Source organism: Tachysurus fulvidraco, chromosome 24, assembly GCF_022655615.1.
Source record: "Tachysurus fulvidraco isolate hzauxx_2018 chromosome 24, HZAU_PFXX_2.0, whole genome shotgun sequence".
NCBI classification, from domain to species: Eukaryota; Metazoa; Chordata; class Actinopteri; order Siluriformes; family Bagridae; genus Tachysurus; species Tachysurus fulvidraco.
The window spans coordinates 5,600,051-5,628,043 of NC_062541.1; the positions used below are offsets into that span (position 1 = coordinate 5,600,051).

General features: G+C 38.3%; 2 protein-coding genes across 2 annotated transcripts; one reads left to right on the forward strand and one right to left on the reverse strand.

Moving 5' to 3' along the window:
* The first annotated feature begins 123 nt into the window (after nucleotides 1-123).
* On the forward strand, nucleotides 124-4,017 carry cfap20 (cilia and flagella associated protein 20). The gene is made up of 6 exons (XM_027155101.2): nucleotides 124-314; nucleotides 785-864; nucleotides 948-1,059; nucleotides 1,255-1,443; nucleotides 1,928-2,038; nucleotides 3,452-4,017. The coding sequence occupies exons 1-6, from the start codon at nucleotides 231-233 to the stop codon at nucleotides 3,455-3,457; spliced, it is 582 nt and encodes a 193-aa protein (XP_027010902.1). The 5' UTR covers nucleotides 124-230; the 3' UTR covers nucleotides 3,458-4,017.
* dgat1a (diacylglycerol O-acyltransferase 1a) lies at nucleotides 3,946-25,915 on the reverse strand. Its single transcript, XM_027155099.2, has 17 exons — nucleotides 25,561-25,915; nucleotides 22,368-22,455; nucleotides 17,594-17,634; nucleotides 16,899-16,984; nucleotides 15,802-15,854; nucleotides 15,551-15,656; nucleotides 14,215-14,343; nucleotides 11,668-11,742; nucleotides 11,420-11,523; nucleotides 11,134-11,172; nucleotides 10,998-11,039; nucleotides 10,002-10,046; nucleotides 8,563-8,675; nucleotides 8,185-8,250; nucleotides 5,489-5,576; nucleotides 5,180-5,242; nucleotides 3,946-5,095 (listed from the first exon to the last, which is right to left on the reverse strand). Exons 1-17 carry the CDS (start codon nucleotides 25,767-25,769, stop codon nucleotides 4,931-4,933), a joined length of 1,512 nt encoding a protein of 503 aa, XP_027010900.2. The 5' UTR covers nucleotides 25,770-25,915; the 3' UTR covers nucleotides 3,946-4,930.
* Nucleotides 25,916-27,993: the final 2,078 nt, after the last annotated feature.

Consider the following 27,993-nt stretch of genomic DNA (forward strand, 5'->3'; position numbering starts at 1 on the left):
CAGATAGATAGATAGATAGATAGATAGATAGATAGATAGATAGATAGAAAGAAAACTGGAGTTTTGTTGAGCATGTGATTCTGATTCTGATTCTGATTCTAGTCTTTTGTTTTGGAACGTTTGCTCGGATTTTGTTGCTACCCTAAGCGGTTATTTAAGGCACAAGTTAAGAGCGAATCGCTGTAAACAGAAGTGATTTATAAAAGTGATCATTTAGAACATTTTTAATTATGTTTAAGAATACATTTCAAAGCGGATTCTTGTCCATTTTGTACAGCATCGGAAGCAAACCTCTACTTATATGGAATTCACAGGTAAACTTCTGCTCAGGCACCGAATAACCATCATAGCTCATTTAGTTTGACTGATATTATTATTATTATTATTATTATTATTATTATTATTACTGATAATTATTTAGTTCGACGGATATTATTATTATTATTATTATTAATTCATTCATTTTCTACCGCTTATCTGAACTTCTCGGGTCACGGGGTATTATTATTATTATTATTATTATTATTATTATTATTGATAATCATTTAGTTCGACTGATATTATTAACGTCTCATAAGATTTATAAATAAAGCACCAGATATGTCCAGATGGAAACTTTTTCTAAAGTGTTTGTTTAGTATCAGGCACTTTGCAAGCTGTCTGTAATCTTACACACAGTTGTAATACACACTCACTATCATTACACTAACTGTAGTGATGTATCTCTCTTAATAGCTTTATCTGTCCCTGTATCTCCATATATCTATTTCAACTGTACTTCCAGGTGAGAAATGGACATATAAAGCGCATTACAGACGAAGACATCCAGTCACTAGTGCTTGAGATGGAAGGATCTAATGTCTGGTAAGTATTACGATGTAGCTGCAACTCAGTTTCCTATTCATTCATTAGGATTTGAATCATTTCTGTCTCTCTCACTTTCACAGCACGACCTACATCACATGCCCGCAAGATCCAAAGAAAACCCTGGGCATCAGACTTCCCTTCCTGGTCATGATAATCAAGAATCTGAAGAAAGGTTTTGCATTTGAAGTTCAGGTAAAGAAATCTTGAGCCACACCAAATAACATCTGATAATTGGTGCTTCCTGTTCCCGGCTGATTTTAAAAGAACAAGAGCACCACTGAGCAGATGTTACTTTCCATTTCAGCAATCAGTAATTACAGGCCTGCTAAGTGTTTTGTATGTGTGTATGGTGCTGTATCTCAGAACTGCTCATTTGTCTTGTCTCAGGTGTTGGATGATGCTAACGTGCGGCGGAGATTCCGAGCCAGTAGCTACCAGAGAACCACACGGGTGAATCCCTTCATCTGCACCATGCCCATGAGGCTGGATGAAGGTTGGAACCAGATCCAGTTCAACCTGTCTGACTTCACAAAGAGAGCTTATGGCACCAATTACATCGAAACGCTGCATGTACAGGTGGCAGAACGTCTTCGCTTTACTCAATATAGCAGCCTGTATGTCAGTCTTTATCCTCTTTAATAACATCCAGGAGATATTTGGTAATGCATTTCTGAGAAGGTGTTCAATTTTACTTTAATCATGATGGTCAATTTACACTTTTACGCTTAACAGTTCCCTACATTTCCCCCCCTACAATTTGTATTCATTTGATACCATCGTAAATTTTAGGGAATAAACATTTTATATTTTGTTCGTTCCCACAGTGACCTTAAATTACATTTGAAATTTCTATCTTTTTTTTTTTTAATTTGAGTCAGTTCATCTTTGAGTTGCTTTGCTATACAGTATATTTCTTGTGTACATTCAGCAAAATATTGTGCTGATTTAAAGGACAATGTCGACTTTAACATAAAATCTAACATCAAACATATAGGACAAATAAGTACGTCAGTTATATTTTTGAATGTTTTTCTGAATATTACTGAATATCACCTTCCAGATCCACGCGAACTGTCGCATAAGAAGAGTATACTTTTCTGACAGACTGTACTCGGAGGACGAGCTGCCGGCCGGGTTTAAACTTTATTTGCCGATACAACACAAAGAAACGGTGAGTTACATTCTGAGCATTATTATATACACCAAGCACAACATGGGCGAAAAAAAAAACAAACAATCTTAACAGGAACGGTTCTATAGAGAACCTATAATGCTTTTATCGCTGGCTTCATATACAATCTGGATGCCCAAAATATGTCTTTTTAGAGATCTATATTGAAGTGTTATTGAAAAGAACATTATTATTATTATTATTATTATTAGTAGTAGTAGTAGTAGTAGTAATAGTAGTAGTAGTAATAATAATAATAATAATAATAATAATAATAATAATAATAATAATAAATACAGCACATTCTAACACAGTATAAATGGATTTCAACAAAAACAACATTATGACAAAATAATTAACAGTAAACTCCTCCCATTGACGTGTTTTTTTGTCATTTCAGTATATTCAAATATTTCACAAAATGAATGGTTTAACTATTTAATTTTTACTCTTTTATTTATTTTTAAGTCTGTCATTCATAAACACTTCATTTCAAAACTTAAAAAGAAATACAAAATAAAAACTTGAAAATCAATACAAAATAAAATAAAAATAAAAACGTCTTAGACATATAATGATTTGGCAGTGATGGCTCAGGTGGTTAAGGCTCTGGGTGTTTGATTAGAAGATCAGGGTTCAAGGCTCAGCAATGGCCAAGCTGCCACTTTTAGGCCCTTAAGCAAGGCCCTTAACTCTCTCTGCTTTAATGGTGCTGTTTCATGGCTGAAACTGTGCTCTGACCCCAACCTCAAAAGTTGGGATCTATTCTATTAAAATACCAAAAAGTAATGCCACTCATTTTACCGTATGCATTCTTTGAATTATAGAATCATTTTTGATGGGTTAGGGGGTGAGGCGAAGGTAAGACGGTGCAAGTTCAGAATCCCAGGCATCTATTAGATCGACGGTAGATTGGTGTAATACACCATGATCCTCAGGTTGATCATTTTCCTATAACAGGACGTTTTATTGCTCTTATACTCCACTGCAGTTATTTATTTAAGCAAAACACATTGTATGTTTTAATTGTAAGGTATCTTTTAATTGTAGGTTCCTGTTACAAATTCTGTTTTTTTTTTTTTTTTAAATCTCATATCAGCATCGTCTCTCTTTTGAGGGTAATATGACAAAAAACTAAAAAAAAAAAAAAAAAGACAAAACCTTATATGTCCGTAACAGCACATTTATACGTGGTGTGAGCTTGTCACTGTACAAGCCCCTGTGTAAGTTGTTACCATAGAAACGATTCGAATGCAGCTGCTGATTCACCTTGTGATTCAGAACCATTCCGACCGGTGAGGATCGAGAGATAGAGCTCTGTGGTATTAACTGAACAGTACAGTGTCAGTTAGACTGTATTTCTGTAGAGTGGATTCTGTTCTAGATTACTAACGTTTCCTTTTGCTTTTCCAGAAATGACATCACAGGCACATCCGAACCCTTCCATCGCTCCCGACCTGTTTTACCTGCAGTTTATTTTTTTTTCTCCTTACACCCTCCCACACCCCCCATTATATGTCTTATATGTTTTATATGCACTGTGAGATAGCAACCCAGACTGAACTGTGAAACCAACATTCAGAGCAAAGAGAATGTGTAACTCGTGTAAAACACACGCTTAGACGTCGTTGGACTGACCAGCTTTATTTCTGAACTGGAAAATCAGCTGCCACAATGGAGTCAGTGCAGCGGTAGTAACATAGCACTGTGACTTTAATTCCACATTTGTTTTCAAAGCTGTACATGGTTTATGTTAACGGTCTCGGGACAAATAAGTGGTATTTATATGTATATATATATATATGTATTATTTATTTATTTAGTTATTTATTTATTTTGTAACCTCTCACTACAATAAAAACTTTTATAAAACCATATCTGTATAAAAAATGCACAGTGGAAAAGTCTGGAATAAAAACACTGATTTTTATAATGTTTCAGCCATTAAAGTCTATTAAAGTCATAAATCTTACAAAGTCGGATTGATTCACGAACTGATATCTTTGGGTATAAAGGAGTTGAAAGTAGCTCAAATCTGGTCCAGTGTCTTAAAAGTACAACAGAAAACATTCATTAAATTGGAACTTAAGTTAAAATGACTAACGTACGTTTCCAAGCATCGACCATTTTTACATTAACATAAAACATTCATGTGAATTGTAATTAATTTATATAAAGGACTGATTGATTTTACTTAATAATAATTACTGATGAAAGGCTCAAGAAACTGCATTATTGATAAAGTGCAAAAACCTAAACGGCTTTACTATGTAAAGGAAGCAAAACTATAAAAACAAACTGACTTAAACAGTTACAAAGTGCAGATAATGTTCATAAAATGTTCATAAAATGTTCATCAAATAAGAGAGAGAAAATGGCCATGTGTTTGTGGTGTAAGCTCACTGTTGTCATCAGGGTGTGTGTTTCATGGCAATTTAATGCTGATACTTTGGCTGGGCAGTCTCTCTGTCTCTCTTTCTCTTTGTCTCTCACTCTCCCTGTCTCTCTCTCACTCTCTGACTCTTGCTCTCTCCCTCCCTCTGTCTCTCTCTCTCTCTCGCTTCCTCTTTCTGTCTCTCGCTCTTTCTCTGACTCTCCATCCCTGTCTCTCTCTCGCTCCCTCCCTCTGTCTCTCTCTCGCTCTCTTCCTCTCTCACTCTCTAACTCTGTCCCTCGGTCTCTCTCGCTCCCTCTGTCGGTCTCTCTCTCTCTCCCCCTCCCTGTCTCTCTCCTTCCCTGTCTGTCTCTCTGCCCTTAAAGTGCAATAGCAGAGGATTTCCCTCTTTGTGGTGATGATGTAAGCACTGTTCTTCCACTTGTCCTTCAAAATCGTTCATTCTAATACATCTGAAGTCGTTTTTTTTTTTTTTTTTAAATTCAACATATTGTTTATCATGGTGAAGTTCCGCCCTCTGTTGCACTTCCATAATGAAGTACATAGTAATCGTGGACGTACATGAGCACAGCGATGGGCTGCCCGATGATCAGAGAGATCCAGACCGCCGCGTTGCCATAGTTACCTCTCAGGAAGCGTCCCACAAACATGGCGAGCGGAACCTGAAACCAACAAATCTTTTAAAAGCTTTTTTTGGAAAATGGTGTTTATACTTCAGGAGAATTCTTTAGGGATTTTCGACTTACCTGAGCCATCATTCCCATGAACGCCCAAAGTCGGAACATCTTCAGCGGCACACTCACCAGGTACTGAGACAGAACAAACACAACTTACAGGTTATCACACACATGGCCACACAAATTAAATCAAATGCAAATTTAAAATATTTATTAAAACTGCTCCATAATATTTACTTTGTAGAACAGGTTTTAATCAGTAAAACAACTTGGAGACAAATTAGGAAAACCATTATATTGACCATGATCTTAAATGCTCTTTAATGATTAGGAGCAAAGACAGAAACATTTCTTGAAATGATTTTAAAGCTGTTAAACCTCATGAAAGAAGGCGGAGAGAAAGAACACAGCGATCTGAGCTGTCAGCTTGTTCACACCTCTTCTCAACATGGGCTTATAAAAGTGCCTGAAAGCAGAGAAGAAACAGAAAGGAAGTCATATGTTAATTAATAAAGATGTGGGACTGAGATGAACGAGGTTGCTAGATACAGTTGTGCTTAAATGTTTGTGAGAATTTGCAAGATGTGTATCATTTTTTAAAGAAAACCTGAGTGACAAGTCAAAACTAATTTATTTTATTTCTTCTAGGATAATAGTTAATATGTACGACATAACAGAATGGCACAATGTAACATATTCTATGTCTTTTATTTTGATATCTGTTTCTGCTGTCTTGCTTCCCTTTCCCTCATGTCCTCCTGCCTTGTGTTTGTGTCCTGTTCTAATTGGTTATGTAGTCATGTGTTCCTGTTCTCGTTTGTCATTGGTTCCCTGTATGTATTTAACGCTGTGTGTTTCTCATGTTCTTTATCGGTTGTTGATCCTTTATGGCTGTCACGTGTGATCGTGTTTCTCGTCTCATTTTGTATCCACGTAGTCTCACATGCATTTGCATCCTCTGCCTCTTCTTTCTATGCATGTGACAAAGGATCCAAATGCAGGTGAAGATTTTATTGAACAAAAGACAAAGGCAAAACGAGACTAGAAACACGATCACATGCAACAGCCATGAAGATCTCCGCAAAGTGGCTGAATGATATTGAAGTCAGGAGACTGTGATGTCTGCTTCAGAACCTTCAGCTTTTTCTTCTGTAGCCATTGGAGGGTCAACCTTGCCTTGTGCTTTGGATCACTGTCACGTTGGAACATCCAACAGTGTCCCATGTGCAGCTTTCGTGCTGTAGAATGCAAATTGTTCTCTCCAAACATACTGTAGTGTTGTGACGATGAAGTTCAATTTTGGTCTCAACACTCCACATGACTCCAGAAGCTGTGAGGTTTGTCTAAGTGCTGCCTGATGTACTGAAGGTGTACCTTCTTTTTGTGGCATGGGCACAGTAACAGCTTTCTCCTGACAACACCACTTTTTTCCGGAGCAGCCTGTATTTCTCTCAAAGTCGTTTGTTGGTTTTAGTTTTGTCTCCCTAACAATTCTTCTGGTAGTAGAAATCTTTCTTGGTCTAGCTGAGCGTGGCTTAGTATCAACACAACCTCTTATTTTCCACCTCTTTATCAGCGTTTGAACAGTAATGACTGGCTTTTTTAAGTGTCGAGATCTTTTTATATCCTTTTCCTTCTTTATTAAGTTCCTCTACCTTATTAAACAGCTCCATTGGCAGTTCTTTTGTCTTTCCTGTGGTGCAGTATCCAGCCAAGTCAGTGCATCACCTCATGAGAAACTCAGTCTGTTTATTTACAAACACTAATTACAACTACAATTAGTGACAGGTGTAAAAACGTTCTATTAATAGCCATTTATACCTCCGTGTGGCAACCTGTGTGTGTGCTTAATCAATGGTGTAGTCTACGTGATACGCAGGTATACGCCGTATACCCACTAGGAAAGGCCAAGGATTTCCGTATACCCACTTAAAAAGCGTGAGGATACGTAACAATATCGTTTTGTGACAGAACTTTCATTCATAAATTCACCCCGTCTGTGTTGCGAACACAGACTGTGGTTGCGATTGCGAATCACTAACGTTTTTGGACCATTGGGGCTTCCGTGGCCTGTGACCTGATCTGACGTCACCTACCAAGGAGGAAAATTAGTTGCTTGGCGGTGTTTTTTGGTGCAAATTTGAAATTAACTAAGTAATGTAAAAGAAGATATGAAACGAAAGCAGACTCAAACTACACTCTAGAGTGTTTTCGGAAGCCTGCGCCTAAAGCTACAGCAGCTTCTGGTGACATTTCACCCACAGCCCGAGTACACACGTATTTGTAAAGCTTTGTAAACTACCAGTTCATTCAGTTCATAATATTCTGCAATGAAAGAGTGTTGGTTATAGAACTGAACAAATGTTTATTGTTCACTCTTAAATGTACATTGAAAATTGACAGCTGATAAAACCTGTGCTCCAGGTCCCATATTCATATAACATTTAAGGCTAAATGTAGCTCTTAAAGGTATAAAGTTCACCCAAAAATGAAAATTGTGTTATTTCCTCACCCTCAATTTGTTCCAAAACTGTATGAGTTTCTTTCTTCTGTTTAACACGAAAGATGATATTTTGAAAAATGTTGGTAATCAGACAATTGGCAGCACACACTGATAGTCTTTCATAGTCTATATTTTTTCCTACTGTGAAATTCACTGGGTGCTGCCAACTGTCTGATTACATTTAGCCTTAAATATTATATGAATATGGGACCTGGAGCACAGGTTTTAACAGCTGACTGTCTTTTGTTGCTTATAATAAATTGGAATGTTGATAACACATAAGCAGTCTCTAATAATGAGGGGGGAAAAAATCACAGTATACTCACTACAAAAAACTAGACTACACCACTGTGTATAATGTGGCCAAACATTCAAGGATATCTAAACTTTTGATCACTATGTGATCATTAAAGACTATCCTTAAATAAGAAAAAAATGTTTTAATTATCAGTCATATTTTCCAAATAAATGGCAATGTTTAACAAATTATTTCAGGGTATGCAAACTTTTGAGCACAACTGTAGATAGATAGATAGACAGATAGATAGATAGATAATGAGCTCTGACTCACCGCAGGCACCATTTATGGACAGGGATGTTCCAGTTTGACCAGAAATATGGCACTGTTTCTGAGTTCCTATAAGTATATATAAAAACAATTAAGACTACAGCAGATAGCATTTTAATTACCATGAAGGTGTTTTATTTTAAGTGCTTTTAGTCGTGTAGTAACCATTTAACGTTAAATATACTATATTATACGATATAGGATACACTGGATCTGGTTAGTGCATTCATGTAAGGCTTTTGTTCATGCTTTTCTGGCCCAGAAAATGAGCTTCAAATGCCCTGCACAAAGCAGACAAAATATCCACAGTGGTAGTAGTGGTGTGTTTTGTGGTACATAGGAAGTCTTTTCCGTTCCTCAGCGTGCCCTCACCATACTCACCACCAGTCTCGGTAGAACTCTCGGTCTCCAAACTGCATCAGTTCTGCAACAAAGTTCATGGAGGAGTGGAATAACCAGTAAAAAAAGATAAGCCATATTAAATGATTAGGGACCTGTAAGAGAGGAGAGAGATGATGATGAGACACAGGAAACACTCCAAACTTTTCTATTTAAGCTTTAGAATGAGAAACATTCATAGACATCAGCATGATGTATCTCAAATTTGCTTCGGCTTGGAAGGTCTCTCTCTCCCCGAATTCTAGATCTGGGGAAAGAAAGAAAGTAGAAAAGAGAAAGAGAGAAAGAAAGAAGGAAAGAGGGAGAGAGAAATAAGGAGAGAGAGAGGGGAAGAGAAAAAGAGAGAGGAAAAGAAGAGAAAAGAGAAAGAAAGAAGAGGAGATAGAAAGAGAGGCGAGAGAGAGAGAAAGAGAGGGAAAGAGAGAAAGAGGGGGAGGAAGAAGGAGAGAGGAGGGGAAGAACAGCAGGAAGAGAAAAGAAAGAGAGAAAGAAAGAAGAGAAAGAGGGAGAGAGCAAGCAGAGAGAGAGAGGGGAAGAGAAAAAGAGAGAGCGGAAAAGAAAGAGAGCGGAAAGAAAGAGGGAGAGAGAAATAAGGAGAGAGAGATCTCCTATACCTCCTTCTCTCTCTCCCTCTCTTTCCCTCTTTCCCTCTCTCCCTCTCTCTCTCTCTCTCTCTCTCTCTCACACACACACCCTCCTTCCCTCTGTCTCTCGCTTGCCCATTGTCTCTATCCTTTCTTTCTCCCTTGTTCCCTCTGTCACACTTCCATAATGAAGTAAGTAGTCATCATGGACATACAGCGATTACATTTTGGATACGATCAACATGATGTATCTATAATTTAAAATCTAAGAACACAAATGCATGCAAAATAACACCATTTAAAAAACATTATGCAATATATTTAATCATGTCAAATCTATGTACTGTATGAAAAAACTGTTTCCATAGATAATTTAAATTTTCATCATTTTTGGGGGCCAAATTTTGAAAGGATTTGAACTCGGCCTTTTGAACAGTAGCTCAATTGCATAATCACTAAGCAACAACTTCCCAAAATAAATCTTTGTAAAACAGGAATAAACAGCAAGCTATAGAAGAACAGAAGCCTTCATTTTGAAATTCTTTCTTCACATATTAGAGATTAGAGTCAAAACACAGTGTCAGCCATGATAAAGCGCCCCTGGAGCAGAGTGGGATAAGGGCCTTGCTCAAGGGCCCAACAGTGGCAGCTCGAACCCCTGATACTCTGACCAACAACCCAGAGCCTTAACCACTGGAGCCATCACAGCTATGATATGGAGTAAATGTATAATATTGATACAGACACTTAATAACAGCGTAATCTCTAGTTCTAGTTAACAGTGCTATTTACAGAAGGAGATTACAGAACAGGACACATACAAGTGCCTGTACTCACAGCAAGCTTCAGGAGACGCTCCACCATCCTGGACAAATCCATGTCCTATCACAAAACAACAGAGATGATTAATATCCAACAAAATATCAAAGATTCTTCTTCTTTTATCCACAAAAAGCAAGTATAAGCACTTATATATTTATACATACAGTCTTTCTTTAACTTTTTTTTTCCAGAGGCCAAAAAACTGAGTTTTCTCCTGTTTGGTTGCGTCCATGTTCAGCATTGAATGTCTTAGTTATGTCTCACTACACAGTGGTGCTATATATGAAGCTAGTATGAACGTAGACACTCAGGGCTTTTAATAAGTTGTAGTTTTCATAAGGTTATTCTATGTACGGTTATCAACAGAGTCCTGACGTATTTTAAATCAGACTCACGGCCAGAAAATCATTCATTTGTTTATGCTGATTGAAAACATCCCATAAGTCGAATTTTCATTCCACTGGCAGAACTGGATGGCACTGTACTGGTTAAAAGGTTATAGTAATCACTATACATGGTTTATTTTATTTAATTTATTTTATTTATTTATTTATTTATTTATTTGTGTTTGTTTGTTTGTTTATGTACCTCCAATATTAATAGAAGTGGATTTCATTATGCATTGACAGACTGGACAGCATAATTTCAACGATGCTGTGGTATTATGATTAGATAGATAGATAGATAGATAGATAGATAGATAGATAGATAGATAGATAGATAGATCGATCGATCGATCGATCAGTAACCACAAACGTCCGCAATAAGGCATGAGATAAATGCTACAAAAAATTGTGCAGTAGGCCATGTTGGGTAACAGAGCTGTAATGTACAGTGTGAAACATCAGACCTTTATTATGACTTGTGACTAGTTTATGGTCACTTGTGGCTGAACTTTTACTTTAACTTTAAACAGCATTATCCATGGACTGTTCTCTATTCCATATACAGTATAAAACAATTTGGATTAACATAAAAACCCTGACGAATAACAAAATGAATAATCCTTACCTGAAAAGGCTTCATGGAGTTCTGGATAGTTGGCACCATCCACTAAAAAAAGAGAGGGTTTATTTGTTCGCTAGAGGAAAAACACAAATGATGATAAAAGGAAACGAAATACAAGCTCTGGTTTATCCACACGTACCTGCTGTATCAAGCCGACTTGTAACTGCATCAAAAAGAGCTGTAATTAAAAGAGATATGGTGTGGAAATAAGTGTTAGACTGATCTCCTATGTGTCGTAATCAGCTCTCTGGCTCCCTACACAGTAAATCAGTATCTGGTCTACACAAGTTGGGCCACTAGTAAAGACTCTGGATCACCACACGCTGGTACAGTGATGACTCAATGTCAAGAAACATTCTAATTTCATGATTAGTCTTAGAAGACTCATAGCTAATACTTGTTTATAGACATTTTATTAACCTCACCATTTCAAAAAGTCTCCTGAGCAGGAAGCGCTTCCGTATTCGTGGGGATCGAGGGAAGTTCAGCTCGTAGCACAGCGTTGGGGCAAAAATGAAATAATACATATCTATGGGAAAGGAGAATCGGGACAGGACATGAACAGAGCAGTATGAGAGTGTGAGTGTGTGTGTGAGAGAGAGAGAGATCATGGATCCTAACTCTCAGAGTATTATAACAACTATCCTTATCATGAAACCTTCATCATTAGTACCTCTATGGGTGAGATTGCCCGGGTAGGTCACGTGACTGTGTGCTGCATTCCCATTGGCTCTCTGCACAGACGGACCTGCAGCCAGAGAAAGCGAAGGGTAACAGAACAAAACATTTCCTGACTCAACAAATCAGAAGCTTGTGATCTGAGCAGTTGTATTGCGCTCAGTACCTTCATCATCTAATGTCCGTTGCTGCCAAAAGAGAAAAAAATCTATTAATCTTCTCTGTACTTCTCTGTAAGTGTCTCTTTCCATGTTCATTTTATTGCTACCTGAATACGGGTCCATTTCGATTTATAAAGTAAATCGAATCTTTTGATTCCGTTGACCAAAATGATTCATCAAGATTCAGTTAGTTGAATCATTAGGTGGCACCAGTGAGTATCATTTATTTATTTGTTTATTTTTTTGTTTATTTATTTATTTATTCACTCTATAAAATCAATAAAATTTAAAAATGCAAAGTTTTCATCAGACACATTTTAATATTACGGTTTATTAAAATTAGCCAATCCACAAAGATAATATATTGCTTATTTCTTTTCAAAAAAGATATTTCAGATTTTCAGGCTAGTTTCGAGAGAGCAGTCACGGATGAGGATATAAATGTGATTAAAATAAATACATACATGCCAAATTACATGCAAAATTACACGAAGCCGAATTTCAACGCTACAATAATTAAAAAACTTCCAGCCGTCATTTCTGCACACACACAGTACAGCTGGTCTTAGTGCTGCTACACACTATTAAGAAGCACTGAATGAACCGTGATGAACCAGTGAGTCTGAATCAATGAGTCAGATAAAAAATCCTCTTCATTTGCCCATTCATTCAGAATAAATAGGTCTACGACTCTCATTCAGACTCAAATTAAAGGGTGGATTTGTTCTGTAACTAAGACATGCTCCTTCACAGGCTGTTCTCTAATGCAGTCATGTGTTTTAGAACAAAAAATACTAAACTGTATTTAGTCCAGCAGATGGCAGGATTTTAAAGGATGAAAGATCACATACAGAGAGAGCGGAAAATCTCTCTCTGTATGAATGGAAATGTGTGTGTGTGTGTGTGTGTGTGATGTGACATACGGCTAAGTACGGTGACCCATACCCAGAATTTGTTCTCTGCGTTTAACCCATCCAAACTGCACACACACAGCAGTGAACACACACACCGTGAACACACACCCAGTGGGCAGCCATTTATGCTGCGGCGCCCGGGGAGCATTTGGGGGGGTTTGGTGCCTTGCTCAAGGGCACCTCAGTCATGGCCGGCCCAAGACTCGAACCCACAACCTTCAGGTTAGGAGTCAGACTCTCTAACCATTAGGCCATGACTGACCCTCCATTAGGCCACGACTGACCCCCATTAGGCCACGACTGACCCCCATTAGGCCACGACTGACCCTGTGTGTGTGTGTGTGTGTGTGTGTGTGTGTGTGCGTGCCTGTGTGTGTGTGTGTGTGTGTGTGTGTGTGTGTGTGTGTGTGTGTGTGTGTGTTAACTCTCGAAAGAGATTTCAAATATTCAAGCACTAAAGTGGGGCAGTAGTCGCTTAAGTGGTTAAGGCTCTGGCTTGTTGATCAAAGGGTTCAAGCCCCAGCATTGCCAAGTTGCCACTGTTGGGCCCTTGAGCAAGGCCCTTAACCCTCTCTGCTTCAGGGGCGCTGTATCATGGCTGAACCTGTGTTCTGACACCAAAGTTGGGATATGTGAAGAAAGATTTTCACTGTAATGTAATCTACTGTATATGTGACAAAATAAAGTCTTCTTCTTCCTCTTCTTCTTCTTCTTCTTCTTCTAAAAGCCTTTGAGAGTCAACAAAAAGCATAGATACTCAGGTCTGGAGTAAACTAAATTAATAAGCACACTACTCACTGTGAATAGTGATGAAAGCCTGGTGATTTCACACTCCAGTTTAACTCGGGGTTAATGCAGGTCAACTGGATTAATGAGTCAACAATTAAATCACACTTGTGATCTGTTCTGGCCAGAAAAACGTTAACCTACAGCTTCAGTGTTCATGAACCCAGCAAAGAAAAACTCTGTTTCTTCGAGGAAAAGCAATCTGAGACACACTAGGGCCCGTTTAAATGCACTGAAAAATGAAACAGCTGTATTTTGAGATTGTGTATTCAGAAAATGAGCTCCATACCAATAAAAAGAAATGACGCACAAACCAAAATAAATCCAAATGCTCAATCAATATCACAGAAAAATGGAGACTTTTACTTGGCTGTAGTTTTAAAGGCAGACAGTCAAGAGAACGTTAGCTGCATGTGCGACTTACATAAAATTACATGCAAAAAATTAGTTTTGTTTGTTACAGATTCCTGTCCTACAAAAATTCAAATCATACGATCGCAAATACGATTATCCGTTAGAAGGCAAAAAGTAAAAAACACACATTTGGAGATTTGTCAGTTTTAACAACACGGCTTGTTCTTAAATACCAAGTCACTTCTCAAAGCAGTATTTTATATAAGCGGTTCTTGGTAATACGCTCAGCCACACGTGCGCTCTGCTGTGTGTGATGTTTGTACTCACAAGAGTTGGAGCGAGACAGTTTTCGGGCTTGGACGTGTCTGATCTCCCGGCACCATTTATTAAAATCCCTGTAGGAGTAGAGCTTCAGGAACAGGACTGTGTATACTAATAGTGCAAAGATTCCACCCACTGCGCACACACACACACACACACACACACACACACACACACACACACACACACACACACACACACACACACACACACACACACACACACACAGGGTATAATCAGGTGCATGTTGTAAATTTCAAACAGAGCATAATAATAACAAGAGCAAAAAGTACAGTTAGAGCTACTGAGAGGACAAATACAAGGCTTGTTAATTAATTATGAATTAATTTTCTTGATGTATTGATGCTCCAGTTTCCTGTGTATATGTGCGTAATCTGAATGGACATATTTTACAAATTGATTTCCAAATCAAAGTCCATTAAGGGCACAATGCACATAGTAAGCATTATATCATTTTGAATAGATTGTTATCACACTGGGGGGCACGGTGGCTTAGTGGGTAGCACATTCGCCTCACACCTCCAGGGTCGGGGTTCGATTCCCGCCTCCGCCTTGTGTGTGTGGAGTTTGCATGTTCTCCCCGTGCCTCGGGGGTTTCCTCCGGGTACTCCGGTTTCCTCCCCCAGTCCAAAGACATGCATGGTAGGTTGATTGGCATCTCTGGAAAATTGTCCATAGTGTGTGAGTGTGTGAGTGAATGAGAGTGTGTGTCTGTGCCCTGTGATGGGTTGGCACTCCGTCCAGGGTGTATCCTGCCTCGATGCCCGATGACGCCTGAGATAGGCACAGGCTCCCCGTGACGCGAGAAGTTCGGATAAGCGGTAGAAGATGAATGAATGAATGAATGAATGTTATCACACTCGAAAGAGAGAGAGAGAGAGAGAGGGAGAAGAAAGAAGCAATACTTAATCAACCCTTTAAATAAATCAGAGACAGACAGACAGACTGAGAGAGCGAGAAACAGAGAGAGAGAGAGACAAACAGAAAAAGAGACAAACAGAGAAAGAGAGAGCGAGAGACTGACAGACAGAGAGAGAGAGAGAGAGAAGACACAATACTTGAACAATCAGCACATTGGAGGTTTATAGCCAGGGATTTAAATGTAATTTAGGCAAAAAAATTTTCCATATTTAGTCCAACTTTTAACCCAAAATGAGCCCAAAGTGAGGTGGGAATAAAACATGTTCTCTTAATGAGGACAGAGTAAATCAGGCAGTTCTATTAATGACACACTTTATGATCCAGATTAGGATCCGTACAGACAGAAGACTACAGCAGGAACAGATCATCTCTTGTGTATTTATTACGAAGGAAACGTTACCTGGGGTCATAGAGGTCAGCGTGAGGACGGTGGAGGATGGAAAACACAAAACAGCGATGAGATTGATGCAGTAGAGGAAAGTCCCAGTGCTCTCTGAGATTCTGCCCTGAAAGCAAGTGACAAAAACCTCATCAGGTCATAATACACCTGTGCATAAGGTTATTATAACCAGATAATTATAGCTGACATTAGTTCTAAGTGCTGCTAGAAGGATCGTCTAAGTTTACGGACGATTAGAGTGCGACTCTCACCATAGCCAGCTGTCTTTCCGTGTACAGAGCTGCCATGATAAACACGTTAGACACTGAAAAAAACCCAAACCCACAAATCAGACTCGGTCTGCCTCAACACAACACAACACAACACAACACAACACAACACAACACAACACAACACAACACAACACAACACAACACAACACAACACAACACAACACAACACAACACAACACAACAGCAGGAAATATCAACTGTGGAAAAACTGTTAGCTTTGATTTGGAAAGTTTGGCTCACAATCTATTTCACTGCCACAGTAAGAATATATATTAATTTAATATAGATAGTTTTGGTGTATAAAAGAGGATGTGAAATATAAACATGGCTTGTATCTATACTGAAAAAAGTAAATTACTATAAAAGCGTTTCTTTTGCTCAAATAATTTCAGGGAAGTGGACTCGAGTGAGCCAAAAGGACGACGTGCTAAAAGCTAAGACTGGAATATGACTAGGTTTTGTCTTTATGTAAGAAAAAAAAAGTTCATTTATTACCTAATTTAAAAAACGAAAGAGCAAAATATATATCATAGTAATAATAGATTTCGGCTTCCAGAACTGAAAAACAACATGTTTTAGGTTTTATTTGTTAATAAGAACAGTGGAGAGAAATATGTACGGGATTTTGTCTCAATAAAAAAAAAAAAAACAATTGTAACATGGCCAGGTTTTACATTAACAAAGGGCCGAAAACCAAAAATACTACAGCATATTTAACTAAATAAAGTGAGTAGAGAGGAAAATTGAGAGGTTGTGTTGAAATATAAAGAGAGCAACAAAATACATCAAGAATGATGAGTAAATGAAAGAAAACAGCCAAAAAAGAGCCAAAATAAGAATGCAACACCTTTTGGGTTAGGTTTGGGGTTAGAATAAGGGTTAGGATTAGGGTTAGGATTTTTTTTTTTTGCCTTAAAATGGACAGAGGAATCAAATTTATGTGCACTAATTGAGAAGAAATGTGAAATGACATTGCAGTACAATACGGATAGATTTTGTGCCTAAAGAAGTTCTGTAACTAAAAGTGTATCTAAGATCTGTATCAGCTAAATTGTGAAGTAAAAACTTTAAATTACCAATGATAAGGCATGCAGCAGGCCAGCTGTATGGGTCCTTTAAAAAAAGGGAGACGACCTGGATGGGGTCCACCAGTATGCCATATCTGAACAAGATAAACAGAGAATAAACATCAGGATCAAAATCACTGAAACAATTCGCTTTCTATTGAACACACAACGTGTCCTAAACAAATAACAACATGGATACAAACAGTAGACAGAATACTCTTTTACAAGGTTTGCCTGAAAGATTTAGACTAGGTGTGTACTGATACTGCAAACACCAAGGATGGCACAAATGCGTTGCCAGGTTTCAGTAAAAATCCCCCTACCTACTTACACTCAGACTTCCAGGCTTGCTTGACTTACTGAAAATGTTTACGAGTATAAAAAAATAGACCTTTTTTAAAGTACATAGTGGTGGACATTTGCCCAGATCACAGATCTGTAATATTTATAACATGTTGATATAATAGGCTGAACCTGGCAACCGTTCTCACAGAACAGTAAATCATCTCAAAACACACTAGAGTGGAATCAATGTGGTCTCCTGCTGTCATAACCTATAACAACAAACATGTAACATGTTGAGTCAGGATTTCTTTTCTCTCTTATATCGCATCTGACTCGTTGTCATTATTGTGAAAGTTCACTTAGATAAAAGTATCTTTTTCAACCAAGATACTGAACACTACTATGGATCATTCACTTACTTTATGAGGTTCTCCAGGAAAAGGCGTGCATTGGACAAAACCTTCAAAAAAAAAAAAAAGAAAGACATGTCAGTTTCTCTGTTTGTACAATGTTGTAGTTAATCATTTGTTAATCGAGATTTTTGCGGCTCAATTACCACCATTTACGGCATGCTCTATAGGGCTGTAAAAAAAAAAAAAAGCAGTCACAAGGCTCAAAGTCTTTAGCTATGAGATACCAGACTGGATTATCAGTAAATTCTTTTACATGTCAATAAATAAGGGTAGAATCTCTCAGAAAACAAGTTTCACTGTGTACATCTTCCTTAGTATCTTTTTGTCATCGTAGATTCGGTGCATAAAAAATGTGCCTGTTTTTAGACAGAACTGCAGCCTGACCTCGTTACACCAGCGCTCATATGGACGCCTTCCAGTGGCCAAGCTCTGCCACAATGAGCCCCTCTACAAGTGTCACATTTGTGCCCTACTCACGTTTCCTACCAAGATAAAGACACTCCATGCACATATTCACACATTTGTATATATATTCGTAAACATTTAGTAACCTGCCAGCGCTGTAGCGGACAGGAGTGCTGTCTACACCTTCTTAACACCCCCAGTATTATCAGAGCCAAACAAAAAGGAAGCATGGTTACTAAGCAACAAGTCTTTCACACACACACACACACACACACACACACACACACACACACACACACACACACACACACACACACGAATAATAGAATTTGGACCCACTGACCTATTTTAGTGCTGCTACCTCAGTTCATTTAAGAATGTAGGAAGATAATGGCATGGCAGAAATGATCAAATAACAGCATATCACTTATTTAATGGACTTGCCTTTCACTTTACTGGTTAAAGTCAATTTGTCGCTGTTCTTGTTGGCCACAAGCCAGATTTTTTTTTTTAGGTTTGAGGATGAGGTTTTTAAATCTACCAGTTTAGTGGGGTTTTTGTGCTCATTTTGCTCCTTAGTCCATACTCCTGACTAAGGAGGTCATTCTAGTTTTATATGTTTTTTTTTTGTTTTTGTTTTTTTATAATTTTTATCTATGGATATTTTCATCACCATAAATTACCAAGCTGAGTTAATCTTAAGAAGGTGGCGTGGCACAGAAAGTGGGTGGGACATCTTTAAATCCAGCACCTCAGTTGGATATTTGCATCCATTCTCAGAAAAATATCAAACAAACAAACAAACAACCAAACAAATAAATAAATAAATGTGCTAATTCCTCTTAGCTCAGATGTAGAGATAAGATTTGTCAAATCCAGGGAACTCAGTATGTTTCAGACTGGATATTAAAATGTGTCCCATTTTGTACAGTGTCTCCTGAGTAAGACTTTCGGGGTTAGATCGTGTCCAGCTCCACAACCTGGACCTCCGGTTCTTCGTCCTGAAACTTCCCCTAAATGTTAATTTAATACCACAAAAGTTTCGGGGGAATATTTCCACGTCGCTCATGTTGTCAGAAGTCGCCAGCTCTTGTTTGCCGCTCCGAGTCATTGTAATACTGAATGCAACATAAGACCATACTGTGTGTATCGATTCTTAAGATAGAGATAGATTGACTTAACCTCTAATCGAGTAAAGAAGGAATAAAGATAGAGTTGCATATGAGCATAATGTTTTTGTAGCTTCAACTAACACTTTGCACCATCATTTCAAGTCACAAGCTGTATTTTCCTCATCTGAATCATCCTCAACCAGCAGGTTCCCACTTAATGACCATAATTACTCATTCCCAGACACAAAGCATTGTGGGATATTTTGAGGGTCTATAATGAGAAAAATAGAATCCTGGAGCGGAATGTTGCTGTGTTCTTGTTTCAAGGTCTTGATTAGCATTAGTTCAGAAACTTGTTAGATCAGAAACTCTCTCTCTCTCTCTCTCTCTCTCTCTCTCTCTCTCTCTCTCTCTCTCTTTCTCTCTTTCCCTTTCTCTGTCTCTTTTATCCCTCTGAGCTTAAAGAGGAATAGTTGTTTATTTTTAGAAAGGACACACGAGATTTCTAAGAATACATTAAACCAAATGAATGTGAATATGCTGGGTTTTGATTAGTGAGCATAAATAAAGTTTACCTAAAGATATTTCAGGTCATTAAGGTAACTATAAATGTGTTCCTGTTTCGTAGCCTATCTTTAGTCACCGTTGAACAAGCTGGCACGGACACCACTGTCGGCATGGCATAGACGGCATAGACGGCACGCTCACAAGCCTGTACCCGAGCCTGGTGCTCAATGAGAGTGTACAGCTCTGTTTACGGTCTATCGGAGGTCAGTGGGTGAGAGAATAGGGTAAAGGGTGACGGGGATAAGTGAGGACACTGGGCGTGTGGTGCAAATGTGTAAATCATGAAGTTCCAGTATGCCAGGGGACCTATGAGTCCCCATAGAGAGGTAAAAGGTCCTGGAACCTATGGACACAATACTTTTCCAAGAACATCATGTAACATGATGGTCTTCTGTGTTAAAGGTTGTGTTGCTTTAATATGATTCCAGAACACTCACAAACTGCAGCAGTGACCTTCTAACACTCAAAATAATTGTTTTCTAGAAGATTATTGTAATACTTTCTGTGCAAAAATATTACTGGCACATCGCCAACTATTCCGTTCTAAATGCTATCATTTTGGCACAGAGGGAAGCATTGTCATCTTACAGCTCCAGAGTCATGGAGAGTTTTCAACACACATTCTCCCTTCATCTGTGTCGGTTTCCTTCAGGTTCACTGTCCAAAACACAACAGAGTGTGATACAAGGTATATTAATGTAGGCTTAAGGAGCCCAGCAATACATTGGTGCACCAGGGTGTATTATAAGGATAGAAAGAAAGAAAGAAAGAAAGAAAGAAAGAAAGAAAGAAAGAAAGAAAGAAAGAAAGAAAGAAAGAAAGAAAGAAAGAAAGGACTATCCAGTGTTAATGCTCAAAACTATTTGCATCTGTTTATATGCATTTAGTGCCGTGTGACATTAATTATTGGGTTGATTTTATTCTATAATTATGCATTGACGTATTTAGTAACGCGTTTATTTATACAATAAAGGAAACAGATTGTACATGAGCTGAGTTTAACTTCCACTTTCGGCCCATCGGTGCGAGAAGCAAGCACATGTACGACTGTGTAAAAGCGACTCCTGGGGTGTGAGAAGTGAGACTTGTTGTGTGAAAAGAGAAAGAAAGAGACTGAGGGTAAGAAAGCTGTGTGTCTCGTTAAGATGAGTGTGGCAAGCAGTGGAATGAGGCCAAGTCACATTTGCTCGGTCCAAGTCACTTCTTTCACAACTGAGTTCACGTTCTCACACTGACCAAGCAAAGCAGTTGTTCCAGCTCGACATTTGCATTGCTGATTAGACGACAAACGAAGACCGAGCTGAAAGTGTATACGGAAGGCCAAATGGATGAGGCTGCATTCTGAGCAGAAAAACTTGTGTCTTGTGTACAAAACGGGCATAAATGTACAATTTCATTAAAAAACATAACATATATACTCACAGAAGGATCATAAAGGAACGAAACAGGCTGGGCAATAAGGAAGGCAGTTGATTATATACACTTGATGTACTAAACATTGGGTGTTTAGTGTTGGCTGGCTTGATTTGTGTGTTTTTCTTTCATCACAATATATGTTAAAAAGTACAAATATACAAAAACATTTTAGAACAATTTAAATAAACGGTATGTTTTAATACTGTTTGTATTAGACAGATGATTATTTTATACATATCAGGCAACCCTAGTTATATCTTACAGCATTTTAAAGTCTTTACCTAGTGACTGGTAACCAAATTGAAATATCAGCCATATTAATTCCTTCCATGCTTATTTTGACACAATAATCTTTATTTCATTTTGGACTTTTATTTGATCTATTTTAAAAAAAAACAACGACAACAACAACAACAACAAATGTAAAGTATGAAAAATGTTGTTACTGAACTCGCATTTCCTTTTTAGCCCTGAAATTTCCGATGGTTAACCATTTCCTCTTCGTAGGAGCAACCATTTCCTCTTCGTAGCACTGCGGGTAGCATTTACAATTTGCTCTAAGAATTTAGTGGGTTGTTTACAGCATCTACAATCGCGATCCTTTATGGCAAAGGCTCTTAACTTTGTATTGTTTTACATTCGGTCACAAGAATATAACAATGTTATAATAAGCAATTTTGAAGCATTAGAAAGTTCTCATTTTTAGATTCAGAGCATCAGGGCTCAGGCTTTTTCAGTTTGTGTAGCAAGAATTTTTAAAAACGATTTGCTTATATTTCTTGAGAGGAGAAAAAATTAGGTTGGGTTTGCTTTCATATTGTGTTGATTAAAAGCTTTAACTCGGCATACAAGTGCTATTTTTATGGGCTGTGAATCGTTTCCTGTGGTCTTACTGGTCATGATTTGTGTTTTAGGCAATGGTTTGCGAATAAGCGAATAAGGCTATGGGTTGTTGATCAGAGGATCAGGGTTCAAGCCCCAGAACTGCCAAGCTGCCACAACAGGGGCGCTGTATCATGGCTGACCCCTTGACCCCGTGCCGACCTCCAAGCTGGGATATGTAAAGAAAGCATTTCACTGTGCCGTAATTTATATCTGAAAAAAATAAAGTCTACTATTCTATTCTTCTAAATCTGCAAGCCTTTACATAAATGTAAAACTTATTAGAGTTGAAATGAAGCTTTAATAAAGCCTGACCACACAAGATCATTTTAACTTGGGCCTTCATAAACCTGCATACTATTAAGATGCTTGTTGTACTTTTGCTGTGAGGCTCTTACCAGCATGACCACACACCAGTTGAGGATTCCTCTGTAGTTGCTGTAGCCGCTCTCTGAGCTGAGCAGTGACTCCTGGAGCCGATGGCAGCTGAAAAGACAACAAGAGCAAAAGGTTAAAGTGTCATAAAACTCTGATTGGAGATGATACTTTCATTGTGAAAACAACAAGCCATGTTCAAATGTTGCTCAACAACACCGCTTATTACATTATTACTGTTGGGATTCTTATCTCCGATTGAGTTCACTGATATGGTCTGGCACACACACACACACACACACACACACACACACACACACACACACACACACACACACACACACACACACACACAATCTGAGGTGAACTTTTAAACACTTTTCACATCACTCTGTAGAAATCTTTAATCTGATTGGTCCTAGATGTTGATGATGACGACGATGATGATGATTTTGATTCATTTTCTATAACAGCAGCTCTATCAGTAGTTCATGCGGCTTATACAACTTTTTTAAAAAAAAAAAAAACAATTAACACGGGTGTGTATAGCAGACGATTTATATAAACACACATTAAAGCTGTATAACTGCTGATTGAATTATGAATATTTTTTCAGCAAAGAAACGTTTAGTCATTTTTGGAAGGAGTCTCCAAAGACAGAGCTTTGTACTGGAAGAAGCAAAAGTTAAACATTTAAGATTACTGATATGACGAAGGCTTCAGGATGATGAGTTTACACTTTGTGGGCTCTTGGGAATGTGAAAAGCTGTGTGATTGTTGTTGGTGGTGTTTTTATCAGCTATATAAGTGAGAAAAGAAACTTGTATAATGACAATCCACAACATGGAATATTAATAATGTCATTTTTAATAAATAAACATTTTAATATTTAGCAAACAGCAAAAAAGAGAGGAATAAAACACTTCATATCTAAACGTTTCATTCCTAACCAAACAAATAGCAATTTAATAATTAAGAACTATCCTTTGTCTTTGTGGTGGTCTCAGGGACCCTGAGGATGATCTCAGGGGTCCCAGGGCACAAGGTGCGGGGACAAACTGTGCAGACCCATTACAGAGCACAATCACACACACTGGACAATTTAGTGATTTTAATCAGCCTACAACACTTGTCTTTGGACCGGAGAAGGAAACCAGCTTTCCTGAAGGAAACCCTAATCACAGAGAGATCCTGCAAACTCCACACACACATAGAACAGAAGCAGGAATCAAACCTCAGCCCCTAGGGTGTGTATCAAACATGCTAAGCACTAAGCCACCAAACTGTACACACTTCAATATATATGCTATTATTTACTTATTTATTACACTACTATACTTATTCAATTACATAATTAATAACAGGACAACTTGCATCCGAGTCTGATATTTTAATAACGGGAAATGTTAAGCAAGTACTAAGCTGTTTAAAGAAATTATTTTTTATGAAGAAACCAAGAAGTACAACGATGAAATAAAATCTAATATCCTTCATGCATTTTCTTTTACACATGAACGTGAACAGTTCTGCCAATCATAATTAAATATCGAAAGTTGTAAAAGTTTTGGAGTTGGTGGTGCCGTGACCTTAATAATTACAACTTATCAAATAGGAAAAATCTAAATATAATAAGTTTATGACAATATTTTTTCTGAGCTAAAATTCGAACAAAGTTCTTAACCTTAAACTCTAACAGCTCCGGTCTAAGACTGGGCTGTTCTATGCCACATCAGACACTTCAGACACATAAATATAGTCTATAGTCTATCTCTAAGGACACTATGTTTCTGACCTTGGGTTTTGGAGGATTTGTGATTTAACCCTCACATTATCAAACTAAACACGGCATAAAACAACAACCTGATAATATGATAACAGACATTATGTTACAAGACCAGGAACTCTGATCACAACTGACCTCAGTGAACACACTGTATGTTTGTTGATTTCTTGTTGAGAGACATGCAACAAACCTGACACATAGAATAGGCTAACATCTGAGATACATAAGATGGCTAAACATTTTTCTACACCTGACCTTTGTGGGATTAGTCCTCAAACTGTTGCTATAAAGTATACACTTGTCTAGAATGACTTCATTGGAGGTAAGAGGTTCAAACCTGTTCCAGCATGACAATGCACCTGTGCACAAAGCCCCTAAGAACTCCATAAAGATGTGGTGTAGAGGTTAAATCTGGAGTGGAAGAACATGAGGGTCCTGCACAGAGCCCTGACTATAACAACCAATCTAAACACCTTCGGGATGAACTGTAAGACTAACAGAACCCCAGAGGTCCTCACCCAACATCAGTGTCTGATCTCCCTAATGCTCCATAAGCTCAAAGAACGTTCAACAAACACGTTATTGTATTTATGGGATGTCAACAAACCTCTGACCAGACTGTTTAGCTATGACATAAACATATAAATATGACGGATTATGAGGACAATTAGTGCTCTATGCTGATGTCACCGATTATCCGCTTGCTATCTGCACTAAATTTAGCCATTTACAAACCCCTATGTCCCTGGATAAAACAAAGATAGTAGACGTTAAAGCTGTTAGTTAATCACTAAGAATATATTATGAGCATAAGGTCAATTATTATTGACATATTGTTCAAGATAGAGACAACTTGATTCATGTACCTATAATTGACTATGCAAGCTAGGTAATTATTAATCATTTTAATGTGTTTGTCAGGGAACAGGAAAGTGCTATATAATCAGTTAAACAACATAGTTTACAAATAGTTTAATAGTTTTAAAACTTTTTTGAGTATTTGTCGGTTTCAATTCAGCAAAAATGATTAACCCAAATATAACTCAATAAAAAGTTGATCTGAGCTTCTTATGAAAGGTTATTAATTCCAGACGTATTTTCATCATTTAACAATCATTTGATTTCAAAGTTCTGGTGGTGCGTAATAGCATGGGGGGGAAAAAAACGGCATCAAACCCATGAATTAAAATGAAAGTTGTGGTCAGATGAACATTAATCATCAGTACAGTATTGTTTTTAAGTATTTAAGCTGATCGGTGAGGTTTCTGATATGAATTCTAATCATTTATGTTTGTTATATGTCACGTCATGATGTTATAACGTCCACCAGCGTCAGAGCTCCTGTGCGCATTGATCATCCTGTGCGCATTGGTCATCCTGCATGGCTAGAGTGATTTATCGCTCTGTAACCGATCTGTAAGCTGTGACTTTACCTGATCCTGTCCTTAAGGCCATCATCTTTGCCCTTGGACTTCTCGTGCACCTGCTCGCAGTTGGCGGTGGTATTGCGGTGTGTATCAGCGCCGCTCGGGTCGCTCCTGCCTGCACGTCTCGAGCTCGCGCCGGCCGCTGCGGCTTCCCCGCAGATTGTCAAGGTTCTCCGCCTGCGCGTCACGGCGCATCTGTCGCGCCTGTCGCCCATGATTTCATTCAGGAAAAGCCGGACTGAGACATCGCGAATGGTGCATGAGCGTGTCAGACTACCAGTGAGAAGAAGTCATCTTTTAAGATCCGTGAATCGTGTCAAGAACTGGGAAAAAATGGGTGTGTTCACTTGTGTCAAAGCGAGCTCATGCTCCGCACATAGTGCGCAAAAGATACGTGGTGGGCGTGGCCTCGTGATGGAAGGTAATCATTTAAGGACAAAAATAATTTTGTGTGGTCATTTTAGCCCGGTTTGAGCCACAATAACATATCCTGCATGATTTCGCTGTTGCAGGGACAATCGTACAGTACGTTGTTCATGAAATTCGTTAGATCATTATGACTATTGATATTCATATATACTGTGAAAATGGTAAGAACCCCGGGGGCTGATTTAGTACCACTGCAACCAAAAACAGCCCACAGAAAATTATGTGTTTAAAGCAGGTTGTAAAGATTTACATTGCTAGCATTTAGAAGACACCTGAATCCAGAGTGACTTACAATTTATACACCTGAGCAATAAGGGTTAAGGGCCTTGCACAGGGGCCCAGCAGTGGCAGCTTGGTGGACCTGGGATTCAAACTCATGACCTTCTAGTCAGTAGTCCAACACCTTAAACACTAGGCTACCACATCCCCCAAAAGATGGCATGAACACTACTAAAAAATCCTAAATACAAGTCAGGAACCAGGACGTTCTTTAGGTTTTCAACTTGGAGGCTTGTCAATACGTAAACGTGGTGAAATCGGAATCAACGGATTTGTTGAAATTGAATGATTACTCGTCTCAGCAACCGGTTTTAGTTATGCACTTGTTATATACAGCAAGTTACTGAAACACAAGCAAACTGATTATCTTTCAAGCACTGATAGAAGAGAATTAGTTTGATTTGCATTTACAGTGGCTTCATTACTTTATTAAACACATAAAAAAAGCAAAACATAGCTTATGTGTATTCTTTGTTCATTATTCATGTGAAACCATAAGGATTATTCTGGATATTCTAATCCTTGATAAAAACACTTTGTTTTGCACTCAAGTCTCAATCACTAAAGAATTAATAACTTCAGTTTGTTGCAACAGACTTTCAGTTAAAAAATATATATAACAAATTCAGAAATGATTCTGATGCTCATTCTAAATGTCAAGGCCGTGTTTACACAATTTTGAACTCAAGAGCAGACAGTAAATGGAGTCTGGTGTCACCCAGATGAGGATGAGTTCCATGTTGAGACTGGTTCCTCTGAAGGTTTCGTTCTCATATCATGTTTTTGAGAGTTTTCCTTACCTCTACCTCTGGCTTACTCGATAGAAATAAATTTATAATCTTGTCTGTAATTCAATTCAATTCATTCATTCATTCATTTTCTACCGCTTATCCGAACTTCTCGGGTCACGGGGAGCCTGTGCCTATCTCAGGCGTCATCGGGCATCAAGGCAGGATACACCCTGGACGGAGTGCCAACCCATCACAGGGCACACACACTCTCATTCACTCACACACTACGGACAATTTTCCAGAGATGCCAATCAACCTACCATGCATGTCTTTGGCCCGGGGGAGGAAACCGGTGTACCCGGAGGAAACCCCCAAGGCACGGGGAGAACATGCAAACTCCACACACACAAGGCGGAGGCGGGAATTGAACCCCCAACCCTGGAGGTGTGAGGCGAACGTGCTAACCACTAAGCCACCGTGACCCACTAATTCAATTCAATTCAAGTTTATTTGTATAGCGCTCTTAACAATGGACATCATTTCAAAGCTTTACAGAACATAAACATAAAGAATAATAGAAAGTAAAGAATAATATAAAGATTAATATAATACAAAATTCAAGATTAATATTAGATATATTTAAATATGTATGTATTTATCCCCAATGAGCAAGTCTGAGGTGACTGATGTGAGGAAAAACTACCTTAGATGGTAAAGGAAGAAACCTTGAGAGGAACCAGACTCAAAGGGGAACCTCGTCCTCATATGGGTGTCACTGGATGTGTGATTATAAATATACAGTCTGATAAATGTTGGATTGATGATGAGGTTGTTGTCCGCAAAGACCACTTGGAGTTGGTATCTCCTTTTAGTATGTCTGAATCTCTAGATGTCTCAGGATCCTCACAGAGTCGGCCTCATCTCAGTGGAGGTCCAAAAACTTCATGGCACGGAAGACAATCGGAGCTGGTATTTTTTGGATGCCTCAAAATGGTAGAAT